This window comes from Xenopus tropicalis, chromosome 2 (genome assembly GCF_000004195.4).
Source record: "Xenopus tropicalis strain Nigerian chromosome 2, UCB_Xtro_10.0, whole genome shotgun sequence".
NCBI classification, from domain to species: domain Eukaryota; kingdom Metazoa; phylum Chordata; class Amphibia; order Anura; family Pipidae; genus Xenopus; species Xenopus tropicalis.
The window spans coordinates 113,717,990-113,734,127 of NC_030678.2; the positions used below are offsets into that span (position 1 = coordinate 113,717,990).

The following is a 16,138-nucleotide window of genomic DNA, read 5'->3' on the forward strand; positions in this document are numbered from 1 at the left end:
TTTTTTTAACAAATAAAAATATTAGCTCAGTATGTCATCTTCCATAAATGGTACCATCATATGTGCACACATGAGATATAGCTTTTTTTTTTATTCAACATTTGTAGAAAGTTTTAATTTTAAAGTAACATGAATAAAAAACAAAAACCAGGAGAATCGGATTTTGTTTTTGTATGAACAAATGAACATTGTGCAGATTTTGGTTGATGAATACATTATTTCAGGGTATGAAAATCTGCTGAACTGCACGGATGCATTGTCACTGAGAGTTAAATACAAAATACAGCAGTGCAACTGACAAATGTATATATTTTTAATAAAAAAAACATTCAATAATTTCATATAGTCTGTGTTCATTTCCAAAGCCACAGAATACTAAAAAATAGATGCTTCCAAGAAAAAAATGGATCAATCTACTGTAAGGTCTTAACAATGGAAGATAGTTTCATGATTCAATAAAATCAAGATGGTAACTAGCATAACAAACCAAAAATCTGCATCCATAACTGACATCTTCTGCAAAACCGCAAACCTAAAAAGGTTTCATTAATAAAAAGGAGGAAATACACTACACATATTAGAAAAGGTGTGATCCAACATACATAATCATATTTCCCATGAGCAAAGTAGCCAGGGAAGTGAAATATTTATCATGGTACATCTAATATATCCTTAATGGCGTAACCTACAGAAGCTAAGAATACAAAGTCACTGGGATTATATTAAGCAGACATTGTAGATAAGAACTTGACAAGGTTAGAACAAAGGAATCAAAGCCTAATCTAGAACTTTTGCAATTTTTTGACCTTGGAAACACAATGTGGGAGGGGAGTACCTAAAATGGAAAGTTAAACAGATGGTCATAATTTTTATACAAATGAGTGCAGGTCTCCTTATGACATTAGGCAATCTCAGCCAAACAGCTGATCTATGAAGCTATGCATGTAAACAAGTAGGGTATATTTGCTAATAATAGAAACAGGGAAACAATGATTATCCTTTGTTTATATAGAACTGACAATTCCTTAGCACTTTACACAGATTATACATTGCTCACATCAACACATAAGTGGAGCTTATTTACATTCATGTACAGGTATGGGACCTATTATCCAGTATGCTCAGGACCTCGGGTTTTCCAGATGAGGGATCTTTCCGGAATTTGGATCTCCATATCTTACGTCTACTAAAAGATTATTTAAACATTAAATAAACCCAATAGGATTGCTTTGCTTCCAATAAGGAGTAATTATATCTTAGTTGGGATCAAGTACAGGTACTGTTTTATTATTACAGAGAAAAATTTGAATTATTTGCTTAAAATGGAGTCCATGCGAGATGGTCTTCCCATACCTGTACATTCATCTTAAGGAAATACTCAAACCGAATAGTTCATGTTTTTACCCCCAAAACACCTGCACATCAGCAGGGATCACATTATGCCATTAAGTTTTCAAGGAGAATCTTTTTTTAATAAATCAATTTAATTTAAATAAATTGAATATTTTTTTAATAAACTGGGAAAAATCAATGAATAAATAAAATTGCTTGGGACAATTCACATTCATTTTTGTAGATCCTTGTCAGCTTTTACTTGCCACGTTTTTTCTAGAAACTTTTTGAGTTTTTTTATTTTAATAAAGCCAATTAGAGGTTTCAAAAATACTTGGATGAGTACTCACATTTGTGTAAATAACCCCTTACTATGAAAGCATCCAATGATTCACTGTAATGAAATTGTGATCGCATTCATGCACAGCAGGGGGTGGGTCCAATTTACACCCCCTTGATCAGCTATTTGGGGATTCCTGGGAATGGTTAAGGAAGGCCAAGATTAATCATGAATACATCTTCATAAGGAAACCTGTGATTATAGCATAAATGCAACATAGATGTCCTTTAAAAAAAAATGTGTTCTAATACTTTGTATAAGACTCTTTATACAAAATTTTAACTATTGGTGAAGTCACAGGAGTTTCAAAAATATTGGTACATGTATGGGATTTATTATTAAAAGTGCTCTACTTTACAAATCAGGTTTATTAACAAAAACTATAACGGTAAAACAATAATTTCTATATTTTCATAATTTTTTAGCTTTTAAGCCTCGTGTTACAGACACACCAAAGACCATTTATTTGGAAAATCCCAGGTCCCAGATATTCTAACTAATCAATCCCATACTTGTATTAAAGGAAAACTATACCCCCGAACAATGTAAGTCTCTATGAAAATATGTTGCATTGATCAGTTCATATGTAAAACCCTGCTTCATCTAAATAAGTAATTTTCATGAAAATAAACTTTACTAGTGGTATGTGCCATTGGGTTATCTTAAATAGAAACTGCCATTTTAATTTCTAAGGGCCGTCCTCTGGGATCATAGGATTCACAGTGCACACAAACAAACCAAGGGCACAGATTCGTGTTAGGTCACATTAACCAATAAATAGACAGAGTTCTGTCTTTTACAAATGGCTCAATGGAAAAGGGTATAAAGGGTAATATTTACCGATATACAGTATATTTCTGTAAGATTCTTGGTAGTTTGGTTAGATAGGCCACGTAATAATATAATAATAATATAAACTATCTTTTGTTTAAAATGCACCTATTACTCCCATATTGTTTCCTCCTACCAGAGGTGTGGACTAATACAGCCTGTACACTGGGGAGCTCTTGGTGCAGACGTTCATGTTGTTTGGCCACAGAGCATAATAAGCGTATCTTCCCCACTTGCTCATTATGCTCATGCGCCTGACATAGGATCAGTCTCTGCCACTCACCCTCCTACATCATGGGCATAATGAGCGAGTGCCACAACATGGCTGCCTACACCAGAAACTTCCGGTGTGGGTAGCCGGGTGTGGCAGGGGTGTTTTTTTTTAAGAAAAACTATTTTTCCCCAATCTGGAGTGTAGGCTCTATTAGCCCGAACCTCCAGTGGGGGAAGCAATATGGGCATGATAAGTGTCCTTTAAGTATGCATTTGGGGGTATAGGTTACCTTTAAAGGTAATTTCAATTAATTACATAGAACAGATATGCACAAGAACAAAGCAAGATTTTTAAATGCAAAATGTTTTTCCACATACAATGTAAATACATCTAATTCATATATTTAACTATATAAATCATTTCTATGGATACATAAAGTGGGCATTTTATAATAAATCCAAAACCAGTTGCCAGGTCTGCTTTCTTGTAGGGGTCCCAGCGGGACACTGTGGCTTCTCCTGTTTTGACTTTCAGAATAAAATAAAATGGCTTTCATTAACCCACAGGAACTTAAGCAAATTTACAGACAGATAAACATAATAATAACAATGCCAGCTGTCGTTAGAAACGTTTTTTAAAGCTAATTTTTTTAACCCTGTTCCTGCCAATTCACTCAACATATTTCCCAGCAGTTGAGTATATTATTCCATTTTCTATTAGGCCTATGTTGCAGCTTATATTTATAAAGATTTCCAGATATTTTTCAATAAAGGATAACTACCATCTAATGAAAAATAAATGTGCAGTTGGAGCACACCTTTAAGGACATAACATTACTGAAATCAGCCTAATCTACAGTAATTCAACATAAATTTGTTTTTCACTTTTACAACAGAGAACATCAATTGTACTGGAAGATAGTCATATAAAGGTGACATACAAAAAATATATTATCTATTTCTTTTAAGAAATTGCTAGTTTAGATAAAAAGTAAATCATATTAATAGTTCAGAAATTGATGCAGCTTCATTTGTAATCACCAGTTTTTAGTTTTATAAATGTCGATTTCAATGAGGGACTAAAGTATGTTTTGAATAAAATCAAAATGATAGGTTAGAAATCTTTGCATATTAAACATTTTCATGTTTAAATTAGATATATTGTGCTCTAAGGTATTATTTGTGACAAAGTCATGCTAAATATTTGGGGGATTTGCTAGTATATATGTATAAAGCAAAATGTACATCAGTGAATATATGTCTAACTATTGTATCAGTAGAGTCTGTGACTCATTAACAGAAAGGAAAGTATGACAATGCATGCTGCCACAATATCAAGCAAAAAATGAATCCCCTCGATAAATGATACTTATATATGCATACTCTGTAAATATATGCCACATAAACATGCAGTTTAATAATAATAATAATAATAATAATAATAATAATGAAGGATGAGTGTACTTTTCTTTAAAAAAAAAATGAAATGTGCTTGTGTAAGTATCAAATATCCTGAGATGGATGTTATTAAGGTTGGACTTTCACCTACCGGCTAAATGTGCACCATTAAAGGTTAGACTGCTCTGAGAGTTTAAAAAGAAGTTATTTTGTATTTGAGATGTGGGCAGAGGTACATTGTAAATATTCCTTCTAATTAGTGAACTAATCCTATTCCTATCAATGAAAATGTTACAAAATGCAATGGTCTGTATTTTAATCACCCATGCTAAATAGTACCAATGTTAATGCTGTGTGTGCGATAGAGTTTTTAAATGATTAAGTTTACGTGCTATTTTTGAATTGGCTCTATAAGTACATATCGGCCCAAACAGGCAACATTTGTATTCTCAGCCTTTAGCCGGAGTGTGTGCTTTAAATTTTGGAGCTACTAGTCGCTTTAAAGTAGAAGTAAATAAATTAAATAAAAGGCATTCATAAAGGATTCGGAATGCCCCTTCAGATTTCTTTAGTGTATGACATACTGTATGTGATGACAGGACTGATCCTGAATGCTGTATGACCTAGAGCTTACTATTTAAACCCCACAAGCAGTCAGTAGCTCTGACACAGAGGTGTACAAAATGACACCTCTGGTAAATGCTGTTATCTCCATACAGACATGGACTTAACCAATAGGTGAAAGGTCCCATTTAGCATCATTTTAATAGTTTAGGCATGTATAGCCAGATAACACTGGCATGTTTAAATACTCAGTGCATTCAAAAGGGGGAAGGGTGGTTATTTTCACAAGTTTTCTATAACTGGTGTTAAGTGAAAAAATATACTGTACAATATTCTGTAGGACATAAAAAGTGGAATCCATCAGTTTGTAAAGATTCAGTGCTTTCAGATGGACCCCCAAACACTGTCAAAAGAATGCATTTTGTGCCATAACAGAACAATATATTGGATGTGAAAAAGACAGTACCAAACATGTATAATAACTTATTACAGGCGTTAAGGAATACATAGAATGAAAGAAGACGCTAGAAACAGTATATACTCTAAATAAGAATAGTACAATTGCCATTGTGCACTAGTAGCAGGACACTAGCTATCCTAGTGGTAGCTTCTAATGTTAAAAGTAAACAATAAGATGATGGCGGCAATCCAGTTGTCAAAATCAGAACTTGTTATTTGTATATCACAAGCAGTATTCAGATGGCTGAAAGGCATGTAGTTCCTTCTAAAAAGATCTGCATTGTCCAAAGCTTAAAAATAATTCTTGTGGTTCCTTGAAAAATTGTCCACAGTCACAGAATATACATGCTTACATGAATGAGTGAGCACGGATAGTGCACATACATTCATATCAGGACCAAGTATGCATAAAAAAGGTTTCTTATTTGCATACAATCAAAAACTATATTTGTTCTTTGACTATTGAGTGTCCATAGGCATAGCTTGTCAGTTAATATAATATAGCCAGTAGATTAAATTGAAGAGAGAGAATGTTATAGGGAAGACTATTCTTGACCACCTATCAATGGCGTTCACGTCCGTTAAATCAGGTATCTTAATTTTTAGCTGGGAAGACCTCCTCCGCAAATGGGTTTTCTTTGGAGGATGATTTCTGTCTGCAGTTCGCCGCCCAAGACTATCTCGAGCTGTACTCTGTTTTCTGTACTGGATTCCTGAGTTATCAAAGGATGTGGCTGAATTTCTTGCATCGCTTACGCTTGTGGTTATTTCATTGCCGGTTACTTCATTGTGGATTTCAAGTGTTGTAAGTAATATATTTCCATGGGCATCCACCTGAAAAACAAATGCAATGTGCTATGAAGGTTTCATATCCAATACAAAGAACAGATGCCCTGAAGTTAGCTCAAAGTGTTTCTGAATGGAAAATCACATTCTACTCAAAACTTCAAGTTCTTCTGTAGTCCTTACACTGTTTTCAATGTATTGGTCTATAAAGGATGACCGTTAGCAGAAACCATATAATAAATAATATAGACAATTAAAAACTACAAAATGAAGTTCATTATAAAATGAAATATATCTGAAATTGTAATCATCATGTAGCTTTAGTAGCAAATGGAAAATAATGTATACCCTGACCATGTTCATGGACTCTGCTAGGCTCCTAAATACTGTATGTAATTTATTAGAAATATGGATCAATTATGATTGCTATTGCTCATCAATCTTTAATCACAGATGCAATCACAGGCCACAATAATTATTATGAACCAATGTTCAGGTACTGCTACCACCCTAAAATTGCAGTATTATACACTGGTTTAGAAATGTACACTCATACCCTATTGCTTTCAAATTTGGAGTGATCCTTGTTTGATTTTGCACTCTTTTCTGCAAGCTTCTTTTGCATTTGGGGACCTCTTCCAAAGAAGATGTAGTTTACAAAGGCATATTCCAGTAAGGCCAGGAATACAAATACAAAACATCCCATCAAATACATATCAATGGCTTTAACATAGGGAATTTTCGGCAATGTCTCTCGTAGATGAGTATTGATAGTTGTCATTGTCAGCACTGTCGTAATTCCTATAAAATAAATACATTTTGTATTAGTTTTCGTTTATGGATGGCCTTTGTTTATCTTCTTGGGTTGAAGCAGTTTCAGTCAGGAATTCTGGTAAACAGATTCACTGCCATAGGGTCAGGGCTGGAACCAGGGGTAGGCTAGACAAGTACTTCTTTTATCCACCTGGGCTGGCTTTGCCTAGAGCTGCATAGGGTGGTTATTATGAATGTAAAAGTGTCTGCACACTTACTAATTTTACAGTGAAGGTGCGCAGCCAATATGTTTAGTATATCTTCCAGCAGAACCAGCACACAACCCTTTGCATCTAGCATTTCAGTCCTTATTAGGACCTTTAAAAAGCCAACATCATGACTATGACCATTTCCATGGTGTGTCACAAATGGTGACCTTGTGTTCAAGTACTGTATAACAATGGTACTAACTCCATAAAAAAGACATGGACCCTTTATTATTATTAAGAAAGAACTTACAGTTAGAATGGTCACATGAGCATAGGTAATAATAACAATATAATTGCATAGTGAAAAAAACAGAGGCTCCATACCTAGGGCAACACGTGCTGCTGATGCATCATAATTAATCCAAAAAGATACCCAGGATAAAATTGTGATCAGTATGGATGGCATGTAAGTTTGAAGAATGAAGTACCCAATGTTCCGCTTCAATTTAAAGCTTAGCGAAAGTCTGGGATATGAGCCTGGAAAAAGGAAATACAAATACACATACATAAAAAATGGTAAATTTTGTATGAAATCTCACACTGTATGTATTAGTTGGTGAACATTTAGCAGCTGAATGTGTTGAAACAGCACACTGTGAATACAAAGCAGACAAGGGATTGGTCACAAAATAAAGAACGGGGTGAAAAGTACCAGAAACAAGTGCACACTGCCATGTTTGTTTTGCACATCTGCACTCTTTCTAGAATGGAACTAAAAGATCAATGCTCTTCCCATCAGTACAGATGTATTTATGAGTGGTAGGCTGTGGGATGAATGTAGATGTATCCCATCTGGCCCCTAACTTGTGATTCAAACAAACACCGAGGTTGGGCACTGCCCTCATGTTGGATCTTTCATTTGCTGCAAGGTGCAGAGTGCAGCAAGACCCACACACAATTAGTTAGTAAATTTAGCACTAATGGGGATCAACATTGTCCCCCCTTAGTTTTCCATCATTTGCATCCAGGGCCTTTGTAAATATTACATAAAAAAGGCCCAAATTGTCTTATTACTTTCAGTGGAATTTATATTATATCAAGACTTTCTAAAAATAAAAATGCAATGTTTTTGCAGGTTAACATTTTTACTGGCCCTTTCAGACCAGTAGCAAAATGATTATTACATAGAGAAGAAATAGATGCTTGAAAAAAGTAACAACAACAAAAAATGAAAACTGTATTTTATGATATGACTACAAAGAAAATATGCTGATCCAAAGAATGTTGTGGCTAAATTAATGGTCCTTTTTACTCATAAATCAGAAGAAAGCAAGAGTTTTGACACAACAATTGGACTGTTCCACACTCCTATACTTGCAGTTTTAATCAAGCTATTTATTTGTGATTCTTTCCCTTTAAATAATGTTTGCAAGTGAATATTTCCGAATTTATCTGTACAGAGTATCTGTCACGCCAACTGATCTTGTAACATTTTTCAAGTTAACAGCACTTAAGAAGATGATGAATGTGTGCAGTGTACATGTACTTTATTTCATTACATTTTGTGCCAGTGTGCTCTCAAAAGGAAATGTTGGAGATTCAGCCAAAAAATCAAAATGGTGCTTCTGAAACATTAATCCAAAGTAGAACTTACTTTATAGACATTCTGCTCATAATTTACACAGGATAATCTTATATAACGCAGTCAAACAGTTACAAGGAAAGGAAAACTTTACCACTGAACATTGTAGGATTATATAAAATATGTTGCATAAAACAGCTGAAGTGTAAAACCCTGTTTTACCTGAATAAACCATTTTCATAAAAATACACATTTAAGTAATATGTCCATTGGGTAATCCTAAATAGAAAATTGCCCCCCCTGGGATCATATGATTCACAGTGCACACAAACAAACCAAGGGCACACATACATGCTAGGTCACATCAGCCAATTAATGGACAAGGTTCTGTCTTTTACTCCCACACTTCTTCCTGTTGGAGCTACATTATTGCTGGTCAGGTGAACTCAGAGGGAGCACACAGCCCATCACAAAATGGTGGTGCAATAGAAAAGATGATAAAGAGCAATATTTAATGATAAATATATATACACCAGTTTGGTAAGATTCTTTAATAGGCCACTTAGTTTATATCTATATTATATATATTATCTGTTGGCTAAGTATTCTTTCTAAAGGTATAGCTTTCCTTTAAAAGGCAAAGTTTAGCTATAAAAACAAAAAATCTCTATGAATAAATGAAATTAAAATTGGACAGTTGCATCAGGACTAATAATGCCGAACAGCCAATCAGATGTTTGCTTGTAAACAGGTAAATGGTAAATACTACCTGATGATTTATTGGGTTATGGGTTGTGCATCATATAAAGTCAAGACCAGAAATGCTGTAGTGCCAAAAAAGTACATTAGTGGAGGACTACCATCAGTAGCAGAATAAGGCTACATCATTCAAAAAGTACCAGCATTATATACAACAGAGTTGTACACTGGGGCTCAGCCTTGCATGACTTATAGGAGCTTACAATAAATAAAAGAGAGAGTTGGAATAGCTGTGAAAACATTAGTGACCAAATGAAGGGGAAAAAAGTAGAGAAATCCAACAAGAAAAAGATTATGTACTACAGCATGAATGTTTTACACCAGTACTAACAAAGAAAAATATGATACTTATTTACATTCAAAAATAAAAAGATGACTCTAATATATTTCACTCCTGCTGCTAAGAAGTCTCTAAAAGTTTGTTTATAGCAGGTGAGATTTTAATAATGTATTAAAGTTATTTTTATGTCTTCAAACTATGTAAATGTATATGTGAGACTAAATACTTCCTCTGCCCATCTTGCTCCCTGCTGCTGTTTGTTCTACTTCCCCTATCAATCTGTACTTTATACTCTTTGCTTTACAGTGATTTCTTGGCAAAAGGAAAACTATTTTAAAGTGCTGCTAGTGCAGAGTATCCAAGTGGGTAGTAGATTCAAAATGAAGGTGAACCAGAAGACCCTGAATATAGTCCTGCATCAGGTCAGGTTTTGGTTCTAGATTTCCTGGCCATGTGGGTGGTCCATAGGTACCCTGAGTCAATTGCAGGCTTGCAGTCCCTTCTACCTCCCGGAGTTAAAAGTTATTTTTTCCCCCTGACCTGGTTGTTCTGCTTCCATATTGACATCACTTCCAGCCACTGGTGATGTCACTTTCAGTTTTGCAGGTCCCTGGGGCAGGTTAAAGGTAATGGCAGCATGAGTAGGGTTGAGTATGGTTGGGTAGCAGGTATGGGGTGGCGCATAGCGGGTCAGCTGGCCTGGATCAGGTTGGGAATGGGTCAGCATGGGCATGGGTCTGACCAAGTGGACCCGCACCTAAAAGCTCCGAAGGGTATTCAGCTCCTACCCAGTACAAGTATTACCCATTACCCATTACCCAGAAAATGAAAAACCTGCAATAAATAACCTTTAGTGTATAAGACTGGTTCACAGAGGTCTTTGTGAGAACAAGGTATGAGGTTACAGCTCACTTATGGCACAACTTGTACACCCAAAGACACCCTCTAGTTTTGACTGTCCTGTTGTGTCCCGAGACACCAGTCAACAGCATATTGAGAAAGGAATGGAACTACATTATGGGCCAGATTCAATTCACTGAGAAAAATTTATCTAACTGTTTATCATGTGAAAGCTCATGAACGAAAATCAATTTGAGGAGAAAAAAGTTTTCTTCTAATTTACTTCCAGTTTTTTCCAATAGACTTTAAGGGGAAGGAAAGGCTAAGTCACTTGGGGGTGCTAAAATGTTAAGCACCCCCAAGTGACTTGAATCGCTTACCTCGTACCCCGGGCTGGTGCCCCTATTAGGAGAAAACCGCACCAGCCCGGGGCACCTGGGGCGATGAACTTCTTTCTTCCGCCTTTGTTAAGCCTTGACTGTCAGGCGCATGCGCAGTAGAGTGAAAAAGCCGACTTCTCTGTTAAAGTTCGGCTTTTCACTCTACTGCGCATGCGCACGGCGAAGAAGGAAGGAGGAAGCGCTGCAGCTACCCCGGGCTGGTGCTGTTCTCTCCTAACAGGGGCACCAGCCCGGGGTACAAGGTAAGCGATTCAAGTCACTTGGGGGTGCCTAACATTTTGGCTTTTCCTTCTCCTTTAAAGAGAGTTTTCACATGATAAATAGTGATATCATTTTTTTCTGAAATCAATTGCATCTCTAATTGAATCTCATTCATGATAAACCTTTTTCTCACTGAATTGAATATGACTATTAGTACCCTGTGTTGTATTATGTTCCTGGCTTTCTAAATATCTTGCTCCTGTTTCTTCGTGCAGCAAACCCAACCAATGAGCCCTAATCGATTTCTTTCTTACAGAACTTTTCACGTATCTCCATACCTGGCACCTGTGGGGTTAACATACACATGGGGTGTGGGCTAATAAGTGCATTTAAGGAACAGGTGTGTGTGAAACACTGTGGTAGCTTCTGAAGAAGTGGCGAGACGCCATGAAATGCGTTAGAGTTGTAGTTCAACAAGAATGTTTTTATGGACACGCAAATAAAGATAATTTTTTACTGAAAAGAGTTCCTGTAGTGCTCCGTCTCTACCTACATTCTTTTGCCTTGATTTACGCCCGGACCGGGGGCGAATCCAGACGTGATAGCACGGAACCCTTTGATCGTGGAACTGCTCCGGTGAGTGCTCCCCAAATATTATTAATATTGGCACGTATCTCCATAGCAACAGCATTCAATTCATCTCTCTTTGTTTTTTATATTTTTCTATGGTACCATTTTTACATTTTTTTTTTTGTGATTTTCTCTATTTAAACACATTACTGTTAACTCCCTTTTGTGAATGAGAGGCCTGGTTCTGGATCTTGTTCAGTATAAATTTTTTGTAACTATACCAATGCACTGATATACTTCCTGTAATGTACTATGGATGCCTGGCTGTTCTATCTCAAAAATGGTATGCTCTATAAAAGCACAAAGCTAATTTAGCATGCAGAAATGATGCAAAAATGCATAGATAAGAGTTACTCTTCTATGTCCCACTACATTTGTGCAATACTCAGCAAATAAACTTGCCTATAAAATATTTTGCACAAATGGTTAAAATAATAAAGTAGTAGCAAAAATGAAAACTGATTCAGTGGCTTCTTGGTAAAGAAATAAAATCCAGAGGCTTCTATATAGCATTAGAAAAGTTAGTTATGTTTTCTGTAGAGATACAAATCCCCTTCAAGAAAGCATAACTTACTGTATACTGTTTATCACAAAATGAGATCCTGCTGCCTGAGACCTTACTTGGAATCTATATTGTGTGTGTAAACAGACTTCACAAAGATAGAGCACGTCTGAGACTCTTGGCAATGAAAATATCTGACTCTGATACAAAAATGCCTGACATAATTTAGACTTCTATCTCCAGTAGGAAATATTTTAGAATGACAAGTAAAAAGTCATTTCTTGTTACGTTTCTCTTACAAGGTTTTATTTACTGCCAAAATAGCAAGTGTAGCTCTTCTTTTTAATGAACAGCCATGTAATGGCAACTTGTTTTCCATAAATCAAGGTTATGAATGAGTACTTGAGATAGGATTTTATTTCTGAATACCCTTTTGGACTGTAAAGATAAAAAATGGTTCATGATTTTTTGAGAGGAATTTCTGCTCTATCTCTGGTTTAGCACAAGCAGGTCTTGCCATGCTAATGTGATCCCTTTCAACAGTCCAAAAGGTTTCATTTCAGTCAGACCAAGACTATTATATTCAGAGGAATGACCAAAAAGAACACATTTTTATTCTTAACATCTAAAGGAGAAGGAAAGGTATAATTACTGGGCGGTGCCAAACCATTAGCCACCCCCAATGATTATAACTGCTTACATTAGACCCCAGGCCTGTGCTCCTCTGAGTTGAAAGCTGTTCTGGTCCAATGTACTACTGTATAAGTGCCATGCTACCAACTCTTCTTTATTCTGGCTTCTCTACATTCTTGTTAAGGTACACATGGGCAGAAAAGTGAAAAGCAAGACTTAGAAGTCAGCTAATTACTCTACCAAAACTGGTCAGGGGCCTGGGGCCTCTGAGAGGATTGAAGAAGCAGAAGAAAATTGAGGAGAATGTGGTTCTCTTACAGAAGGACTCCAAGCCTATGAAGACCTGCCCAAAATAATCACTGAGAGGTGCCTAACATTTGGCAAACCCAAGTGATTGTACCTTTCCTTCTTCTTTAAGCACTGTAGTTTATTTATAGATAGGAAGTTCTAGGCATTGGGCACAAAGAACAATGGATTTTTATATCCTTTGAAACATGGTAGTAAGCACATCCCAAGAGAGGATCTTTTAAGATACCTTAGTTTTTGCAAAAATGTATATTGTTGTACAATACAGAAAAGTACTAAATGAATAACTAAGAACAGGTAAAAGTCTATGAAAAACAATGGAACTGAATCAGGAGAAAAGTTTTCTCTCCTTAAATTGAATTTTGCCCTTAAGTTTTACATAATAAACCATCAAATAACGTATTTTCATGGAACTGAATCTAGGCCATAATGTCAAAAGTGGAGAGGAAGCACTTGGGATGTTTGACATTTGGCAAGTTTTGCTGGTTATCGTTCACATAGCAGGTTATCTTTCACATAGCCCATTTGATCTACTAGTGGCTAGCAGGTCACCCTGATACTGACTAGCCATTCACTGTAGTGTGGGTTTACAAAAAAAATTCTCCTAGACATTAATGTAAAACAAAACATACTGTTTGTGCAATGGAAGAAAAAAAGAAATACCACTAACAAAGACAGATGATACAAGTATTCACTAAGGGTTAATTAGATGACATTGTATCTCTAGAGATATATACTCATTCCAGTGTAACAAAGACTTTGCATTTAGCTCCAGTGTCTAGACGAATAAGACTACAAAAGGTTAACATCGTCAGCGGAAAATGGCCATTCTAGCACATGATTAATTACCACCCTTGAAAACTATAAGGTCCTCTTTTCCCTCAGGTTGTTATGATCCTATTCCATGTGACCCAGAGACATGCAACTTCTGCAATGTGCTGCCCCAGCATTATTACCACAAAACAACAGTTTCTCTAAACTTCATTTATGATTTTGGAATCACCTAGCTTTGCACAAACATGTTTTAAATTAAATTTACTTTATTTTTTAATATCAACCAGTGATTCAGAAAGATAAGGCTAATTTAATTTGCCCTTTTATTACAATTTTGTGAAGCCCCTGCTAAATAATGTTATTTTCCCAAGCTGAATGTAAGCCCAGTTCCTCTGCGTTTAAACAATTTTTAGAACTCTCACTGTATTTACTTTACTCCTTTTAAATAAGGGAACAAAACATTTCCAAATGTAAAAAAACACATTATATTGGGCATAACAAAAAGGGTATATAACCTTACTATAATCTTGTCAAAGTGCTTTCAGATTTGGCCCATGTGAACACAGAAAAATGTATATATTTACAACCAGTTGCTGTTTAAGTAGACCTTGAATTTTCTGCAGATTACCTATGTGCTTACGGCCTTTTTTACTGCTAGCCAGTATGATAGATACTGTTATTGGCAAATTCCACGGTTTTCCCTTTTTTCACATTTTCTTTTTATTTCTGAACAGAAAAAAAATCCTCACATTGGTTTTGTTGGCATCAGAAATTACCAGTTTGTAGAGGTGTTAGAACTCAGTGTTGTTGCTGAGCACTAACACCCCATAAAAAAAGAATGTCGTTTTGACTATTCAAAGAAGTTGATAGCCTTCTGACAAACTGACACCTACTTAAGTTTTGATAAATGATCCTGTTAGTCAGAAAAGTTTATCATAAATAAAACACTATAAACTGCTGGTAATTCTTTGGGATTTCCATGTTTAAATGGTTGCAAATCTTTTGTTTGACATGATCTGTCCTTCATTATATAATGGCATGCTCCTGGTATTCTCTTGAATATGATCTTCTAACAAACATGCAAATAATTTGCTCGCCACAAATACATTTACAAACCAATAATTTCAGGTTTCAATATCCCTCTAAAACAAGGAATAGTCCTCTATATTTACTTCAAATCTAAGTTGTGATGCAATTATGGTTCAACAATGCAACATAATACTTCTCATTCAGTGTAATTAACTCCAGCTCTCCCATTTTACCAACTAAATTTTGTGCATTAGTAAACATACATTTAATACAGGTAAGGGATCAGTTATGCAGAAACCTGTTCCCAGAAAGTTCCAAATTATGGGAAGGCTATCTCCCATAGACTCCATTTCATCCATTAGATTTTTCCCAAAACAGCTGCAACATAATTACTGAGGTGCAGCCCAATGAGCCCATTTCTCCAAAACCCAATGCCCTCCTGTGTAAACCAGTCTATTTAATGCCAAACATTAATCTCTGTAAGCTCTCTCCTAGTGTAGCATGCAGTATTGGTAATATCTCTGAGGTAAGTTCTTTCTTTTAACTTTTCACCTAGTTTCCTTAGGTAATTTTTAAAGAATTCTTTTTGACACCTAAAGCCTAGAAAGGTTATTAGACAAAGGGATGAAATAGCATCCTCCTTCTGAGGGGAGAAGTATGAAAGTGGTTGGATAAGTTGGGAAGGACTTTTCAAGTTGAGTGTGTATATGTCTGTGTATTCTTGAGAGACAGGGTAGGCAACTGGCACAATGGGTTGTGAATCCCATGGAGATTTCAAACCCTCTTAAGGAAGAGGAAGCCCTTTGGACTCCTTTGAAACCATTAGGTGCTCTGGATTTATGTCACTTTGAGGGCCAATATTATCAAGGACTGCCAGCCTATTTGTGGCTTAGCTACACATGGACTGTCTCTTGGACACTCTAGGCTAGGTAAGTCCTGCGAGTTGGTGGACATAACTATTGTGAACATATGCTTAAAACTGCATTGAAGTCTTGTGCTAATGGCTGATTAAAATTACTATAAAATCATGTCCCTAGCCTCTAAGCTCTCCAAGCCAGTATGAATCATGGGCAGTGATATAAATTATGCAAAGGAGAACTTATTAGTCTCCATAAATTTGCTTTTTATACTGGTTGCTGTGACGAGGTGCTAATAACCTTAGAAGCATTGAAAGAAATGTAATTTTTAAACATGTGTGTTTCTGCTAGCTTTGCCTGATAATATTTTGGTGAAAGCTCTCATTCTACAGTTAGCAGGAAACTTTGGAACACCAGACCAGTCAAAAACCTTGGAAGTGATATAGGAATTATACTTAT

General features: G+C 35.9%; 1 protein-coding gene across 1 annotated transcript in view; it reads right to left on the reverse strand.

Moving 5' to 3' along the window:
- Positions 1-299: 299 nt before the first annotated feature.
- gabrb3 (gamma-aminobutyric acid (GABA) A receptor, beta 3) overlaps positions 300-16,138 on the reverse strand; it is a 106,099-nt gene continuing 90,260 nt past the window's right edge. Inside the window, 3 exon segments of the mRNA NM_001102694.1 lie at positions 300-5,971; positions 6,480-6,724; positions 7,270-7,422. Of these exon segments, the coding sequence (NP_001096164.1) occupies positions 5,624-5,971; positions 6,480-6,724; positions 7,270-7,422 (746 nt within the window). The 3' untranslated portion in view covers positions 300-5,623.